This window comes from Muntiacus reevesi, chromosome 3 (assembly GCF_963930625.1).
Source record: "Muntiacus reevesi chromosome 3, mMunRee1.1, whole genome shotgun sequence".
NCBI lineage: Eukaryota > Metazoa > Chordata > Mammalia > Artiodactyla > Cervidae > Muntiacus > Muntiacus reevesi.
In genome coordinates, this window is record NC_089251.1 from 260,393,605 (window position 1) to 260,413,144 (window position 19,540).

The 19,540-nt window shown below is 35.4% G+C and overlaps 1 protein-coding gene across 3 annotated transcripts in view; it reads right to left on the reverse strand.

The window, feature by feature from the left end:
* Positions 1 to 3,086: 3,086 nt before the first annotated feature.
* The window catches only part of TFPI (tissue factor pathway inhibitor), a 77,241-nt gene continuing 60,787 nt past the window's right edge, over positions 3,087 to 19,540 (reverse strand). For all 3 annotated transcript variants that reach the window (XM_065931907.1, XM_065931905.1, XM_065931904.1), the window contains 2 exons: positions 6,245 to 6,424; positions 3,087 to 5,363 (listed from right to left, as the gene is read on the reverse strand). In XM_065931907.1, coding sequence (XP_065787979.1) covers positions 5,284 to 5,363; positions 6,245 to 6,424 — 260 coding nt within the window. In that variant the 3' untranslated portion in view covers positions 3,087 to 5,283. The remainder of the gene's footprint in view (positions 5,364 to 6,244; positions 6,425 to 19,540) is intronic.

The following is a 19,540-nucleotide window of genomic DNA, read 5'->3' on the forward strand; positions in this document are numbered from 1 at the left end:
ATAAATACTGCTTCTTTAAATGTGGTATTCTAATAGATGCAGAGAAAGCCTTTGACAAAATTCAACACTTGTTTATGATTAAAACTCTCCAGAAAGCAGGAATAGAAGGAACATACCTCAACATAATAAAAGCTATATATGACAAACCCACGGCAAGCATCACCCTCAATGGTGAAAAATTGAAAGCATTTCCCCTGAAATCAGGAACAAGACAAGGGTGCCCACTCTCACCACTGCTATTCAACATAGTTTTGGAAGTTCTGGCCACAGCAATCAGAGCAGAAAAAGAAGTAAAAGGAATCCAGATAGGAAAAGAAGAAGTGAAATTCTCGCTGTTTGCAGATGACATGATCCTCTACATAGAAAACCCTAACGACTCTTCTAGAAAGTTACTAGAGCTAATCAATGAATATAGTAAAGTTGTAGGATATAAAATTAACACACAGAAATCCCTTGCATTCCTATATACTAACAATGAAAAAACAGAAAGAGAAATTAAGGAAACAATACCATTCACCATTGCAACAAAAAGAATAAAATACTTAGGAGTATATCTACCTAAAGAAACAACAGACCTATACATAGAAAACTATAAAACACTGATGAAAGAAATCAAAGAGGACACAAACAGATGGAGAAACATACCGTGTTCATGGATTGGAAGAATCAATATTGTCAAAATGGCTATTCTACCCAAAGCAATCTATAGATTCAACGCAATCCCTATCAAGCTACCAACGGTATTTTTCACAGAACTAGAACAAATAATTTCACAATTTGTATGGAAATACAAAAAACCTCGAAAAGCCAAAGTAATCTTGAGAAAGAAGAATGGAACTGGAGGAATCAACCTGCCTGACTTCAGACTCTACTACAAAGCCACAGTCATCAAGACAGTATGGTACTGGCACAAAGACAGAAATATAGATCAATGGAACAGAATAGAAAGCCCAGAGATAAATCCACGAACCCTTGGACACCTTATCGTTGACAAAGGAGGCAAGGATATACAATGGAAAAAAGACAACCTCTTTAACAAGTGGTGCTGGGAAAACTGGTCAACCACTTGTAAAAGAATGAAACTAGAGCACTTTCTAACACCATACACAAAAATAAACTCAAAATGGATTAAAGATCTAAATGTAAGACCAGAAACTATAAAACTCTTAGAGGAGAACATAGGCAAAACACTCTCCGACATAAATCTCAGAAGGATCCTCTATGACCCACCTCCCAGAATATTGGAAATAAAAGCAAAAATAGACAAATGGGACCTAATGAAACTTAAAAGCTTTTGCACTACAAAGGAAGCTATATGTAAGGTGAAAAGACAGCCCTCAGATTGGGAGAAAATAGTAGCAAATGAAGAAACAGACAAAGGATTAATCTCAAAAATATACAAGCAACTCCTGAAGCTCAATTCCAGAAAAATAAATGACTCAATCAAAAAATGGGCCAAAGAACTAAACAGACATTTCTCCAAAGAAGACATACAGGTGGCTAACAAACACATGAAAAGAAGCTCAACATCACTCATTATCAGAGAAATGCAAATCAAAACCACAATGAGGTACCATTATATGCCAATCAGGATGGCTGCTATCCAAAAGTCTACAAGCAATAAATGCTGGAGAGGGTGTGGAGAAAAGGGAACCCTCTTACACTGTTGGTGGGAATGCAAACTAGTACAGCCACTATGGAAAACAGTGTGGAGATTTCTTAAAAAACTGGAAATAGAACTGCCATATGACCCAGCAATCCCACTTCTGGGCATACACACTGAGGAAACCAGATCTGAAAGAGACACGTGCACCCCAATGTTCATCGCAGCACTGTTTATAATAGCCAGGACATGGAAGCAAGCTAGATGCCCATCAGCAGACGAATGGATATGGAAGCTGTGGTACATATACACCATGGAATATTACTCCGCCATTAAAAAGAATTCATTTGACTCAGTTCTAATGAGATGGATGAAACTGGAGCCCATTATACAGAGTGAAGTAAGCCAGAAAGATAAAGATCATTACAGTATACTAACACATATATATGGAATTTAGAAAGATGGTAACGATAACCCTATATGCAAAACAGAAAAAGAGACACAGAAGTACAGAACAGACTTTTGAACTCTGTGGGAGAAGGTGAGGGTGGGATGTTTCAAAAGAACAGCATGTATATTATCTATGGTGAAACAGATCACCAGCCCAGGTGGGATGCATGAGAGAAGCGCTCGGGCCTGGTGCACTGGGAAGACCCAGAGGAATCGGGTGGAGAGGGAGGTGGGAGAGGGGATCGGGATGGGGAATACGTGTAACTCTTTGGCTGATTCATATCCATGTATGACAAAACCCACTGAAATGTTGTGAAGTAATTAGCCTCCAATTAGTAAAATATATATATATATATATATATATATATATATATATATATATAATAAACAGAAAAAAAATAAAGGTAATATATTGCAAGATTAAAAAATAAAATAAAATAAAAGTTGTGTTCTGGCCAAGACTTCAACTATGTGATTAGAGTAGTCAGAGATTGGTAAGGTTCACGGGCTGATAAGAATCAAGGTTTCCTAAGCATAAGAGACTGCAGGGAAATCAATTAAGATGTGTTTTTGCTCAAGTTCTTGAGAAAGAAGGTGAAAAAATCAGAAAGTCCCTTAAATAGTTGGTTACTTTAATGTGATTTTCTTTCCTCTGGTATGAAAACTGGACAGGTTAGTCAGGATTGGAAGTCATTTTATAATGTGTTGGCATATAATATATATTTGAATTTATTATATTTATACAATTAGATGATTGGTAGAAATACATATGGAATAGAGTTAATGTAGAATATACAGATTGTAAGGAATAATATACTGATTTCTTTGCTAAGAAACCGTAATACATGAATGTCCATTTATAACTGAAAGGATTATTAACAAATCCCAGTTAAAAAGTAGAGTGGAGCTTGTGGAATGATGTTTTTCTTTGTCTTAGAACTCTTTACCTTTGCAATAATTGAGAATCATTAATTTTTATTTTTTTTAAGTCTAACATAAGTATAACAGTCACACTTTATTATTTAGGATAATATATTTTATTTCTTATGCTGTAAAAAATAAAAAAAAAAACAGTTTATCAATTTTCAGAATAACCTGTTGATTTTGAACAGAATAAACAAAATTGGTAAATAAGCATCAGATGCTTTATAATGTAACTGTATATAAAATTCACAGTTAGATGCATTCGGTTATGCAAAATATGGGAAGACTAAACCCCCAGAGATTCTCTTATTTAAAAACACAGTAAACATAGTCACATGCATTGAACATTGCAAACCATCTCTCAGTGTATGTCTTTTGACTAAGTAACGAAGTTATGAATAGTTGTTGGGGAAAATAGTCGTCACCAATATGCTGTTTATATGTTCTTGGTGGCAACTTGCCACTTGACCAAGAAGAATTTACCATTCAGTTAAAGCTGTTACTATCCATGTATAAAAGACAACATATATATTTCACAAGAGATTTTGATTTCATAAAGTTTCAGATTCCATAGAAGACTCAATTTAAGGCAGTTATTTATGTGCTTATGTGAATATTTGAAAACAAGATATAAAAATTTTCTTAAGTGAAAAAATTGACATTATTTTATAATGATACAATTTTTATGACCCAGGATGTATGTTAGGATTTTTCATATTATGCCTCAAAAGACAGTGATTTTATAGTTCACATCAGCTTGCCCCTGATTTCACATGAATGACCTGGAAGGGATCACATTTTAAAAATATGAAATCATCATGAATAAACTAAGTAATGAGACATACTTTCAGTGATATATGAGTACCATTTTAACTAAACTGAAATAGTCATGGAAGAGTAGTATAGGTAAGTACAAATACATACATATATCAAAATTAAATTGAGGGGATAGGGTGAAGTTAAGTACCAATTAATGAGTCACTGGCGGATTCTGAGTAGTGGAGAAACACATGAGTTAATTCTTAATAATTAAATCAGTAATGATGTGAAGAATGAAGTAGAGGTAAAAAGCCTGGGAGTTAGATGAACTTTATGACAAAACAATCAATAGTGTTTAGAGACTGATTATAAGTTGTATATGAGGGAAAATAAGAAATCAAAATTGGGATCAAACTTTTAAGTCTGAGGAACACACAGAATTTATTTACTATTACTAGAGAGAAGTCACTAAGCTAAACTAAACGGACAAAGTGGTTAGTTGTTTCTAGATGACAAGTTCAAATTTAAATGTGAAATTTGAAGTGAACACTGTAGAATCTAAAGTATCTAGAGGCTCTTGAGATCTCAAACTGTACATGACTCAGCAGAGAAGGAAAAGTATGGATCTGGATAAACTGAATTAACTCCAGAGAAATGTTAAAAGCTTGAGAGTGAATAACACACATTTTTCTAGGAGACTTTCCCTTGCTGATAATTTTGCCTTCATTTTTTACAGAAATAGTATGACATTTTTTAAATCATGAATTACTGGTTGCATAGTGTGCAAAGCCTAATTATAAATGAATAGGTTTCGGGAAGTTTATATAGTCTTGCCATTCTGGGGAAGAGAGAATTTTGTCAAACAATAAAATTAGAAAATAAATAAATAATTTCCTTCAGATTGCCATTAAAAACTTCTCTTTTCCACCAGAACCTTTCTTATAATCATCTATATTTAACACACAACTATTCAACCCTCTTTACTGACAAGATGGGCCAGTTCAGTTTCAGTTCACTCTCTCAGTTGTGTCCCAATCTTTGCAACCCAATGAATCCCATGACACAGAGTTGACTCTCTTTGTTCAGACGATTTGGCTTAAGATTGAAGTGCTGGTCAATGTAAAAGGAGCAGAAGTATGTCTAGGGAGTGAATCATGTGATAGAATTCTGTTGTTACCAGCTCTTTCCAAATGTAATATTGAGTGAGCTTATCAGAAAAAGATGCTTGCCACCATTTTAGATGTGAAACCCCAAACCACTTGATCTTTAATAGTTATATTTGTTAATCTGAATGTAGGCTATAAAGAATATAATTGTATATGTGATAAAAACAAGTGACGACATATTCTCAAATAGATAACCACCAGATGGTAAAACAGACTGACTCGATGGGGCCAGCAGTATGATAAATTGTACTTAAATGGCAGATAGTTAGAAAGGAATCAAGAGAATAATAAATTCATAGTAGACAGTTAATAAGTTATAGCCACAGAATAAGCAATTTGATTAGATTGCTTACAATAAACCTTTTTCACAGTAATTTCTTCCTATACTATTTTCAATGGCTGCTTCTTTCTTTTTCTTTTGGTTTTAATTAATCCTTCTTTTGATATTCTTTGGATGAAACCTAGAAAAGGAAGATAAATAAATTTATACATAATAAAGTAACATAACAAAATATAATCTAAAATTTTTCAAATTATCTTTCAATGTATAAAATCAAAAAATTGTAATTGGTTTAGCAGTCATTTGTCTATTTCTTTGTGTAAACATCCTCTTTCTAAGGATGTCAGTTTGCATAAATGGGTAAACATTATTGATTTTTATTATTTATCTTCAGTTAGAAATTAATGCTTATTTTATTAAAGTGAACATGTGGCTGTATATGGTTAGTAGAGTTATAGATGATTTTTATTTACATATTAACACTCTATAAATGGGCTTCCCAGGTGACGTTAATAATAAAGAGTCCACCTGCCAATGAAGGAGACTTAAGAGATTCGATTTGATCCCTGGGTTGTAGAGATCCCCTGGAGGAGGGCATAGCAACCCACTCCAGTATTCTTGTCTGGAAAAATCCCTTAGACAGGGGAGCCTGGTGGCTATGGTTCATGGGGTCGTGAAGAGTTGGACATGACTAGAGTGATTTAGCATGCACACACTCTATAAACATGGATCATTTTTATTTTCAGAAGAAAATAAATACATTAAATTTCTATGCATATTTTGGTATAATCCTTTAAAATGAAAGCTTAGTATATAAATATTAAAAAGTAAAATGTTTTGCTTAAATTTTTTTGGGAGAGGAAGATACATTGAAAGGAACTGCAGCTAATGTATCTGACAATGTCATCAAAATGTAGTTGAGAAGACACAGTTAAATCAAAATACTGTTTCTTATCATAAATAGAACTAATTTCATACTTTCACAGATGAAAATTCATTCATGATTTCAATACAATTATTATCTTAAACAGTAGTGAATTAATAGGAGAATGCCTTCTATACCTTTTTTACAAGCCCTAAGACATTCTTTTTTAGAGGTAAAATTGTTCTCATTCCCTCCACATCCACTGTAGTTAAATGGGCGGCATTTCCCAATGACTGAATTGTAGTAGAATCTGGTCACGTTGGCTTGACACAGTCCCCTGTCTGCTGGGGTCAAACACCAGGAGGGGCCATAATACTCTAAAAAAGTCAAGAAAACATAGTAAGTTATATATAATAGTTAGTCTGAAATTTTCATATTTGTTGTTTGTAGATTAGTCTTATTAGGCATGTTTATGTGAAACAGTAATCTGAATAAATAACATAAAATTCATATATTTCAATTCCAGGAAAATGCTTAGCCAGTCTCCAAGTGTGCACTATACTGAGACCTTTCTCCAGTAAATATGAAAGCAGGTATATCTGTTAAAGGAAAGTGCCAGGACTACTCTTCATATGACAAAACTAGTTTTACATAGTATAAACAACCACTATTTAACAATTTAATTTATGAAAATTTATTAACCATATCCATTAAAAAAAATTATCATTGCTTATATATCATGTGTTTATGAGTATTCAACTTCATAAATAAAGTCCTGATGAGCAAAAACTTTACTCACTGTATGAAACAAAGAGAAGCTAAGAAAAGAGGTCATTCCCTGACCAAAGTTCTCAATGACATAACATATGACAATTTAAAGCACAGGGATTCAGGTATAGCAAATTCTAACCTGAAGCTTTGGAAAGTGAACCCAGATGATTTGGCTTAGTAATAAGTTTTTTATGTGTGTGAATTAAACCAGCAGTTCTAGATGAGTTAGATATTTTGCAAAGGAAGGAATACTGCTAAAGTCAGGTAAGATCATACATTTACAGGTTTAAACCAGACAGGTGGGCTGGTCTGTCAATGGGACCAGTCACTTTCAAAAGTAGAAGAAAAAAAATACAATTAGAGTAATGAAAGGATTGTTCATTTCCTTACGACAAAGCATGAAAATGGTTTCAGTCTGATGATAGTTTTCAGCTCCTTCTGGAATTCCTGGCAGTGAGAGGAAGCTAGTAGTCTTTTTAGCTATAGACCTAAACTGCTTGATATTATTAGTAAACCAAAACTTCAGATAATTTGGTGGAAGGCCAGGAATCAATATAGCAAGACACGGTACAGCAAATGCAGATGAAGGGGATATGCTGAATGCACAATACTGGCAGAAAATAGAACTTAGAGGAATTCAGTAGCAATGAAGGCAAATGGTTTGTACAAAAAGCAAGAACTGGTTTGATGGTATGTGAACCCCAGGTGAACAGACTAGAAAATAAATAAAACAACTTGAGGGAAAAAGTGAAAAAAATCTTAAATTGATAAACAAAATTTTATAATCTCCTACCTTCTAGATATTTAAATAAAGATTAGAGTATCTAGATATAATGTCTCATGTAAAAGAGAAATTCTTGAAAATATGAGAAGCATTGAAAATATTACAGGAAGAACTTATGATAAACACTTTAGAAAGGTGACATTTTGTGTCAAAATCTAAGAACTGAAATCACATTAAAACTGTTTTACTTAATCTTTAAGTAGGTGTATAGACACTGGTTTAAAAGAAACTCCTAGGATTTCATAAAAAACTTGACTAAAAATCATGTAGTCTAATTTATGTTTTGCCTCACCCCATTTAGAGATCATAGAACATTATTACTGCCTTAAAACAAAATTTAAGTGTACTTGGTGAGAATGTGTGCTTAATTTTCTGAAAATGTTGAGGTCTTTTTCCTCCAAAAATGGTTAATGTAAGAGGAATTTTGTAACAACCTAGGAGAGATATGCTGCAATTGAGTCCAATATTGTGAAAGCTTTTCCAGTGGTTAAATGGTGGGTTCTCATCAGTCCATAACCAAGAATATAACATAGTTATCCATTGCCATTGCTTCTAATTCCATGACCTTCTAAAATCATCACCCATCCTCAGAAACAAGTGGAATACCCCACAAGCAATTAGCCTGATTTGAGAAACAGAGAAAACAGAAGAAATTGCTATTCTTGAATATTACTCTCAAAAATTACCCACAGGTACCTCATAGTAGATGTGTAAGTAAGTATCATGGTATGATTTATACATCTATTTCACTTTAGCATTTTGTGCACAAAATATATTAGCCCACAATAAGTTGGAAATAATAATATATACATATATTATAGACATCCTTGTGTATACTTCTTTACAAATGTTATTTATTATGTCTTAAAAGCAGTGCTCTAAAGTTCCTTATTCCAGGACAGACAGAAATTTCTGATTACAGGGAACAAATCATCTCTTTTTACCTAACACACAACCTAAAGTAAAACTGGCCCCATAAAAAAATCAGTGTTATTTCAAAATGAGGACAAATTGGCATAGTATATCTGGGGCTATAGTTGCTAGATTAAAGGTAACAAGCAATGTGCCTCTGCTATCATAGACTAGGAGCCTGGAAAATCTCTTGAAAGCTAGAACCAAAACAGTCTCTCCACTGGGATCCGAAACCATGGGACATCTATGGCCACACCACCCTGAACATGCGTGGTCTCATCTGAAACCATGGAGCATATACCACAGTTTTGGTGGAGAGACATACTTCTCTGTCTTCCTTAGGTCACCCAGTCTTCCAACCGTTTGCCACTGACCAAACTACTCAGAAACCAAGGGAAAGAGCAAGAAGAATGCAGGGGATAACCTTGAAAGCAAACAGACAGTTGACAGTACAGATTCATCAGAGTTTCACTACCTGCTGAACTGCCCCAAGCATCAGATTACCTCTGCCTGAAACTCTTTGTGACTTCCAAATCAGAGGGTGTGTGGAATGCTGCTTCTGACAGTCTGGGATCTGCTGTGCAGACTTAACTGTCTCTCTTACCACAGAGCAGCTCCCACTCAGAAAGTATTTCTCCATGACTGATCTGATGACTATCTCATTTGTTTGTCCTATTTTAATCACTACCTAAACAGATTATCAGACACAACTCACATTTGACCCAGGTTAATATAGAGAGATAAAAACATTTTGATAGGGAATTAAAGCTGGACATTAATCACTAAGAAGGCTGTATCGGGTAAGCCAAAGATTTCTTTTTCTTTTTCATTTGGGTTTTTGTACAACATCTTATGAAAAACCTCAAATGAACTTTTTGGCCAATTCAATATTTCAAATTTTAAAAAATTATGTTTTTAAAACTGCAATAAATCACCATTAGTTGGGAAGTTTTTATAAGGACATTACTCTTCAGAAACATGAATTATACCCACTACATAAACTACTTCTCCTAAAATCATTTAAGCTCGAAGCAGTTAAGACTATCATTGAATTACTCTACTATAAAAAAAAAATTAAAATACTGAAGCAGATGGTTTCTCAAGGACATTATAGCTCCAGATTTATTGAGTCCTTGAGTATCATCTGGCTCAATCTCTAAAGGTGAAGAAATAGAACTTTTTTGCTCCCTTTCAGGAGATAAACTTGACTATTTTCAATTAAAATATTTATTCTAGATAAACACAAGGCACTCACCTATTCAAAATCCAGACTTTGATATCTACAATAAAATAAAATATAAAGGTTTTGAAGTAGTTGCACAATGTGATAGTTTGGTCTAGATTATAATGTGTGGAAATTTAATATTGAATAAAAGACATTAACCTGACTTTTGCTCATTTCCAAAGGGAATTTAATAACCAAATGCACCGTCTTGACTTGACCATTGATAACAACTTGAACGGCTTCTATTTAGAGGGTTTATGATAGATTTCAGAATTCAGAGTTGATTCACATTCTGCCAGGAATTGCAGTTGATATAGTATGACTGCTAAACTATAAAATGATATTCCAAAACCAGTTTTATATGTAAACTGGCTTATGTAATAGCTTTGAAATTTATACACTAAACCTTTAATTTTGAACTTACATTGACTGTTTATATGGTGTCTCTGTTTCTGTACTATTTTCAATTCAGTTCGGTCACTAAGTCATGTCTGTTTCTTTGCGACCCCATGGACCGTAGCACGCCAGGCCTCCCTGTCCATCACCAACGCCCAGAGTCCACCCAAATCCATGTCCATTGAGTTGGTGATACCATCCAACCATCTCATGCTCTGTCGTCCCCTTCTCCTCCCACCTTCAGTCTTTCCCAGCATCAGGGTCTTTTCAAATGACTCAATTCTTCACATCGGGTGGCCAAAATATTGGAGTTTCAGCTTCAACATCAGTCCTTCCAATGCACACCAGGACTGATTTCCTTTAGGATGGACTGGAACTCTCAAGTCTTCTCCAACACCACAGTTCAAAAGTATGAATTCTTCAGTGCTCAACTATCTTTATAGTCCAACTCTCACATCCATACATGATTACTGGAAAAAACATAGCCTTGACTAGATGGACCTTTGTTGACAAAGTAATGTCTCTGCTTTTTAATATGCTATCTAGGTTGGTCATAACTTTCCTTTAAAGGAGTAAGCGTCTTTTAATTTCATGGGTGCAATCAACATCTGCAGGGATTTTGGAGCCCCCAAAATAAAGTCAGGCACTGTTTCCACTGTTGCCCCATCTGCTTGCATTGAAATGATGGGACCAGATGCCATGATCTTAGCTTATTGAATGCTGAGTTATTAGCCAACTTTCTCACTCTCCTCTTTCACTTTCATCAAGAGGTTCTCTAGTTCCTCTTCACTTTCTGCCATAAGGGTTGTGTCATCTGCATATCTGAGGTTATTGATATTTCTCCCAGCAATCTGACTCCAGCTGGTGCTTCCTCCAGCCCAGAGTTTCTCATGATGTACTCTGCATATACGTTAAATAAGCAGGGTGACAATATACAGCCTTGACATACTCCTTTTCCTATTTGGAATAAGTCTGTTGTTCCATGTCCAGTTCTAACTGTTGCTTGCTGACCTGCATACAGGTTTCTCAAGAGGCATGTCAGGTGGTCTGGTATTCTGATCTCTTTCAGAATTTTCCACAGTTTATTGTGATCCACACAGTGAAAGGCTTTGGCATAGTCAATAAAGCAGAAATAGATGTTTTTCTGGAACTCTCTTGCTTTTTCGATGATCCAGCAGATGTTGGCAATTTGGTCTCTGGTTCCTCTGCCTTTTCTAAAACCAGCTTGAACATCTGGAAGTTCACGGATCACATATTGCTGAAGCCTGGCTTGGAGGACTTTGAGCATTAGTTTACTAGCATGTGAGATAAGTGTAGTAGTGCAGTAGTTTGAGCATTCTTTGGCATTGTCTTTCTTTGGGATTGGAATGAAAATTGATCTTTTCCAGTCCCCTGGCCCCTGCTGAGTTTTCCAAATTTGCTGGCATATTGAGTGCAGAACTTTCACAGCATCATCTTTTAGGATTGAAATAGCTCAATTGGAATTCCGTCACCTCCTCTAGCTTTGTTCATAGTGATGCTTCCTAAGGCCCACTTGACTTCACATTCCAGGATGTCTGACTCTACGTGAGTGATCAGACCATCGTGATTATCTGGGTCATGAAGATCTTTTTTGTACAGTTCTTCTGTGTATTCTTGCCACTTCTTAATATCTTCTGCTTCTGTCAGGTCCATACCATTACTGTCCTTTATTGAGCCCATCTTCACATGAAATGTTCCCTTTGTATCTCTAATTTTCTTGACAAGGTCTCTAGTCTTTTCTATTCTTTTGTTTTCCTCTATTTCTTTGCACTGATCACTGAGGAAGGCTTTCTTATCTCTCCTTGCTATTCTTTGCAGCTCTGCATCCAAATGGGTACATCTTTCTTTTTCTCCTTTGCTTTTAGCTTCTCTTCTTTTCACAGCTATTTGTAAGGTCTCCTCAGACAGCCATTTTGCTTTTTTGCATTTCTTTTTCTTGGGGATGGTCTTGATTCCTGTCTCCTGTACAATGTCACAAAACTCTGTCCATAGTTCATCAGGCACGCTATCAGATCTAGTCCCTTAAATCTATTTCTGACTTCCACAGTATAATCATAAAGGATTTGATTTAGGTCATGCCTGAATGGTCTAGTGGTTTCCCCACTTTCTTCAATTTAAGTCTGAATTTGACAATAAGGGTTCATGATCTGAGCCACAGTCTGCGCCTGGTCTTGTTTTTGCTGACTCTATAGAGCTTCTCCATCTTTGGCTGCCAAGAACATAATCAATCTGATTTCGGTGTTGACCATCTGGTGATGTCCATGTGTACTATTTTACGTGCCTATATTGAGGCTTCTATTTTACCAACCAACTTAGGTTGTTAACTTGTTGAAGAAATTTCTTTTTGTCTTCTGAGAGTTTTTCAGGGAACTGAATAACAAATCTTTCCTTTGAACAACAAATTCAGACAAACTAAGAAGGGCCTTGAATGCTAATATATATTATATCATGATGTAGACATTAATAAATGACTGAACATATAAAAGGATAAAAGAGGTAATTATTAACAAATTCAACCAGGTATGTGTTAGCTGAATCCAGTCGGAGACATGAAAAAGAGTAGAATATAAGAGAACCCTAACTACAGAAGTTATAGCAGGAATGGCTAAAATTAAGCACCAGAGTGAATATGGATAGGGAGACAGAGAGAAGGCAAATTCTATTATTACTAGATTAGTTGACTTAGAAGATGGAATGTCTTCTAATGTATTTTGAAATGTATTTATATTATAAAATATAGTCAATATCTTCCAAATTTGTAATTTTGTAATCATGGCTGTTAGCATGACTTTAGAAAATGGTTCCCCAGGTGACATAGTATTAAAAGAATCTGTCTGATTATGCAGAAGACTCAGCAGAAACAGATTCAATCCCTGGGTTGGGAAGATCCCCTGGAGGAAAAATAGCAACCCACTCCAGTATTCTTGCCTGGAAAATGCCATGGACAGAGGATTTGGCCAGGCTATAGTCCATGGGGTCACAAAGAGTATGACATGGCTGAGTAACTGAGCATCATACTTCAGAAAATTCTCTGAATGAAGACAGAATTGTGAACTATGCCTGTGGATTAGGTAGCATCTAGGCAAACAAGTCCAAGATGTTAGAAGATAAAACCCAAGTTTTGAGAAGACAGAAAATTTTAATTTTTCCATTCTTCAATGGAAGTACAACATCAAGACTTTGTCCTCCCTTAACCTTGTTCACTACTTTGGCCACCTCATGCAAAGAGTTGACTCACTGGAAAAGCCCCTGATGCTGGGAGGGATTGGGGGCAGCAGGAGAAGGGGACGAGAGAGGATGAGATGGCTGGATGGCATCACCGACTCGATGGGCATGCGTTTAAGTAAATTCCGGGAGTTGGTGATGGACAGGGAGGCCTGGCGTGTTGCGATTCATGGGGTCGCAAAGAGTTGGACATGACTGAGCGACTGAACAGAACTGAACTGAACTGAACCTTGTTCAGGTCTCTGTCTGAGCATATAGTAGACACTGAACACATCTACATATGCCCTTATTTCCCAGGCATGCCAATAAAGGACAAAACCACCTTCTGTTTACAATTATTAGACTCCCAATCTGCATGACAAAGCCTCATATAAGAAGGCACTCAGTATGTTGAACTGAACCAAAATTTAAAAGTATAACAAATCCACACCTCAAGTCATAAGATCAAGTTTGGAACACAGGTTTGATATTCCTCTGATTAGAAATAAGACCCAAAGACATAAACCGTATATTGGTATTTTAAAATTTAAAATTTTATTTTAAAGTTTACAAATGCTTTATATTATTTCAGGTAATCGTAGTATTAAGTATATTAAATGAAGAAACTTCAAATCAAGGTTATATACTTTAGTTGTATTAAAAATTATTATAAAATGAAATACAAATGTAATAAAAGGTGTACGAATGATACCTCTGATTGTTTTATTTTTTTTTCCCACTATAAACCTCTGTTGACACTGGATAATCACTGATATCATTATCATAAAAAACTTGAATATTAATATCTTTGAGTTATTTGTGCTAAATACTGGGTTAAGTCATCACAATCTTCACAAAAATTTTATGAGATATTACTCTTCATGTATAACAAATGAGGAACTTGAAGCTGAGAGTGGTATATTATTTTTCAAGGCCAGAGACAGAGTCTGCAAATAGCAGAGCTGGAATTTAAACCCACATATTTCTTCCCATAAAGCCAATGCACTTAATGGCTATGATATGTCATACAAAAACTCTAAAAACTAACTAGAAAATAAAAATAATTGAGCAAAGATATTTTAATTATTATCAGGTAAAATGAAAGTAGTCAAGTTCCCCTTTATATTTGAATCTCAAAGTCTGTCTTCTTTGAAACTCAGGTTCAGAGTATCTTAGATGCTTCTCACCCTCAGTTATATGAGTGGAGTTGGAATTTAATAAGTCTGAACAGGAGAAAGATACCTAATAAAACAGGTTTATCAAACAAGAAGGCTGAAAAGTTTTGGAAGTAACAGTCTGAGTCAAACAGCATACAGAGAACTCAAATATTTGAAGGGCAAGAATTATTGAGTTGTGATGTTCAACCTGGGCAGATTCTAGAAATAGACCAAAGTTTTAGGGTTTTATGCCCTCTCTGATCATATCTGCACTAATCAGCCAGATTTATTTAATAGAATTAATAAGTGATAAACTAGAAAGCTCATTCTGCTGTGTCCCTAGGAAAGATAAAGTTGAGATTTCCCTACATCACACATGTTATATCAATGCTTTTCAAGTTCATTCCTGTAAAGATTGTTCAGCCTTCAAATAGATAAAGGGCAGTAAAAGAATTACACACAACATAGAATAACACAAGATTTTCTAATTTGTTCTCTCATTCCTAGCTTTTCCTATAGCAGTCCATACCAAAATCATATTATAGAGATTTTTCTCTATTAGCAAAAGACATGTGCCATTAAATAAACCAATTAGTATTATTAATTTATTAGTTTTATTATTTATTATAATTATCAATTATTTGTTGTTTGTTCTGTATTTATTTGTGACTGAAATTCCAGATGTTCAAGCTGGATTTCGAAAAGGCAGAGGAACCAGAGATCAAATTGCCAACATCCACTGAATCATCAAAAAAACAAGAGAGTTCCAGAAAAACATCTACTCTTGCTTTATTGACTACACCAAAGCCTTTGACTGTGTGGATCACAACAAACTGTGGAAAATTCTGAAAGACATGGGAATATCAGACCACCTGATATGCCTCCTGAGACATCTGCATGCAAGTCAAGAAGCAACTGTTAGAACTGGACATGGAACAACAGACTGGTTCCAAATCAGGAAAGAAGTACACCAAGGCTGTATACTGTCATCCTGCTTATTTAACTTACGTTTCATGAGAAACGCTCGGCTGGAAGAAGCACAAGCTGGAATCAAGATTGCCGGGAGAAATATCAATAACCTCATATATGCAAATGACACCACCCTTATGGCAGAAAGTGAAGAGGAACTAAAGAGTCTCTTGATGAAAGTGAAAGGGGAGAATGAAAAAAGTTGACTTAAAACTCAACATTCAGAGAACTAAGATCAAGGGATCCGGTCCCATTACTTCATGGCAAATGAATGGGCAAACAATGGAAACAGTGACCACCTTTACTTTTTTGGGCTCCAAAATCACTGCAGATGGTGACTGCAGCCATACAATTAAAAGACACTTGCTCCTTAGAATAAAAGTTATCACCAACCTAGACAGCATATTAAAAAGCAGAGACATTATTTTGCCAACAAATGTCCATCTAGTCAAGGCTATGGATTTTTCCAGTAGTCATGTATAGATGTGAGAGTTGGACTATAAAAAAACCTGAGTGCTGAATAATTGATGTTTTTGAACTGTGGTGTTAGAGAAGACTCTTGAGAGTCCCTTGGACAGCAAGGAGATCCAAACAGTCCATCCTAAAGGAGATCAGTCCTGAATATTCATTGAAAGGACTGATGCTGAAACTGAAACTCCAATACTTTGGCCACTTTATGCAAAGAAATGAGTCATTTGAAAAGACCCTGATGCTGGGAAGGATTAACGGCAGGAGGAGAAGGGGACAACAGAGGATGAGATGGTTGGATGGCATCACCAACATCATGGACATGAGCAACCTCCAGGAGTTGGTGATGGACAGGGTGGCCTGGTGAGCTGCAGTCCATGGGGTCGCAAACAGTCAGATATGACTGAGTGACTGAACTGAACTGAAGCTTGATTGAGAGTTATATAATGGTCACATGCCTGAGAAGTTTATTCCTGCCATTTCACTTGTTCATATAAAATTAATATTCAAAAAATGCGGGGTCTGTGAATTTTCTCTTTTAAAGGCATCTGTAACACTTCTCTGGAGGAATCTTACAACAAAATCTTATGACAAAAAAGCTAATCCTTGTTAAAACCAGAGATGGGCCAAGAAGAAAAGGATTAGCAAAAAGTAGTCAGTGGTCACCTAGGGTCACTGTGTTTGGATGGCAGCCATCTTGGCAGAGAGGAAGCGCTACATTTTTGTTTCTCACCAGCGCTCCTACCAGGAAGTAGAAAGTCTGATGGATACTTACCACAAGCTTTTATCTGTTCTTGTAAAGCCAGCTCAATGGCACCAGATTCATCATGTAGACATGTTTAGATTATGAGGGAAGTTTCTGTGTCTTTTGGTCTGAGAACACCACATGAAAAATAAGATATTTCTTTGGGACTATGAATATGGGTTGTTGATTGGGGTTTTTGAGAGTTGTTGACAGTGTTTAGTGATTAACTGTGGTATACAGATAAGTGCATAACTCTTTATTGATGGGGATTATTTTCTTTCCAAAAAGTGTCTATGGTTGTAATATTTTTCTTTATATAATCACATTTTCAACAGAAGGCCAAATAGGTGACAAAATTATCTTTCAAATATTAAATTGACTATATCAGTAATGGTGTTTGGTGTCAAGCAGGCAATTTGTGAGTGTAATACCTCTTCCAGAAGGCTAATGAGAACTAAAATATTTTAAAAGATCTGTGTGTGTATGTTTCTTTTCTACCCATTTTTCCCCACAAATATATATATATGGAATCTGGCACTATGTCATACAGTGAATATAGTCAGGAGAGAGACAGAGTTCCAGGTACCCAAATGGCCTTCAGAATACCATCCAGTCACTCTCCCTTGACTGAAGGCTGCCAGGAAGCAACATGGGACTAGGTCAGGTAAAGAGATGTTCCTTTTCTCAGTCAGACAACAAGTATCAGACTGGGTTGGCAATAGTCTTTTGAAATATATTCAGAGTTTGTTTTTTTGTTTTTTTTTCCAAAATAGCATATAACTGGGGTAGTCCCAAGACCGCTATTTACAGTTGATATACAGAAGAATGTCAGCTATGAGAAGCAGGATAACTCATCTTTTTCGTGAATGAGTCAGGTCTACTCAAAAGGTTCAGAACCAATATGAATACTTGAAAACATTAGTTTTTCTTTGCTACTTAGACATTTACCAAAGAGAAATATGGAAAGGAATGTATTAACTCTCTTTATATAAATATCCAAACGTTATTCAAACATTATTAACTATAGAATGAAAGGCATCTGTATATATGCCATGTAAATATTAAAGAAATATCAAAAGCACAATTATTAACATGAATAAAACGGTATGTAATCTTAGAATGAACATGGAGCATGAATGCAGATGATGCTCAAAAACATCTGGTAAGTGTGATCAGCATTCTTCTAACCATCATTTGTTCATTCTGTTGTAACTGTGGATTGCAAAATTAATAAACAAAAATATACAAGTCATTTCTCTGGTGCCTAACAATGGGATAAACACTGAAGGAGGGGAGTCTACAAAATACAAAATCCATTGTTTCTTCCATTAAAAAAACTTGCTATCTAATCAGTAAGTCAGAGCTGACACAAAAATCAAATAATTTAATTATTAAATGAATCAAAATAAAAACCTAAGGGAGAGAGAGAGGAAGAAGTCTTCCTTATGGAAGAGGAAAAAACTGAAGGCAGGAGGAGAAGGGGATGACAGAGGATGAGATGGTTGGATGTCATCACCGACTCAATGGACATGAGTTTGAGCAATCTCCGGGAGGTGGTGATGGACAGGGAGACCTGGTGTGCTGCAGTCCATGGGGTCGCAAAGAGTCAGACACGACTGAATGACTGAACTGAACTGAACTGAATGGTCTATAACATCTGGTTTGCCAGAGCTAGCACTGGTTCATACTTATTTTTTTGGTATATCATATTCCAATATATATATGATTTTTCAAAAATTGTAATATGCTTTAAAATAAAACTATTTTATCTGCCAAAATCATGATCCTATTTTTCTATCTATAAATATATGTTGTAAATAAATACATTATTTTTAGCATCCTACTTTCATTAGCATCCCAGTTTGGATGGCATATGATTGTTGAGGTAATCTAAACATGAAGGAATGATAATCTGAACAAAATAGGTAAGATGGAAAATGGAGACGATGAGAATGGACATTTCATCAGAGAAAGTACTAACATTTAATGACTGACTAGGAGAGAAGTGATCAAGAGTGATTACCAAATGCTCAAATGGGAAAATGGAGGCAGAACTCTGAAAATCTATAAAGTTGGAAATATTATAAAATGTAAAGAAAAATTACTCAAAATTCTTTTGCCCCAAAGCCCCACAATACTTCATACCAGTGTTCTTTGATTTGTTTCCAGGAAACACATTTGAACTGTTAAAGTTTCCATATATGTATTAATTTAGTTCTATTGTGAGTTCTCTTTTAAAGGTTGATTATCATTTTATTATAGCATATGTACTGAAGCACTTTATCTGAATAATTAGAGATTTTATAAGTGGCTGAAATATCACCTTTTCCTGCAAATGGGAACTTACAAAGAGTTGTTTTAGAGATGAGAAACTAAGGCCTGGGAACTAAGGCTTGTATTGCTCTGAATCATATGGGCTAAAAATGATGAACCATATTTATGTAGCTCTGAAGAGGTATCAGGCACTGTCCTAAGCGACCTATGTATATTGAATGATTTCACCTCACAATAAAGTCTATGAGGTAAGCATTGTATTACTACCATCCTCATTTTGTAGCAGGAAAAAGTAATGTTCAGAGAGGTTAAGAATTATTTTAAGGTTGCACAGGTGGTAAGTGGAAGAAATGGGACTTGAGCCCAAGTCTTCAGGCTCAGAGTCATTTCTCTTATCCACTATATTATAGTGACAATCACACCAAGAAAGTCAAGAAGCAGTTGTGACAGTCTTTCATCCTGAAGGTCATACACAGAACTGCATACATTTAGAGATATTGCATTAGAATATTTCTCTCCTGCATGTATGGAGGATACATTTCTTGTAACTACAAGGAGATCCTCATA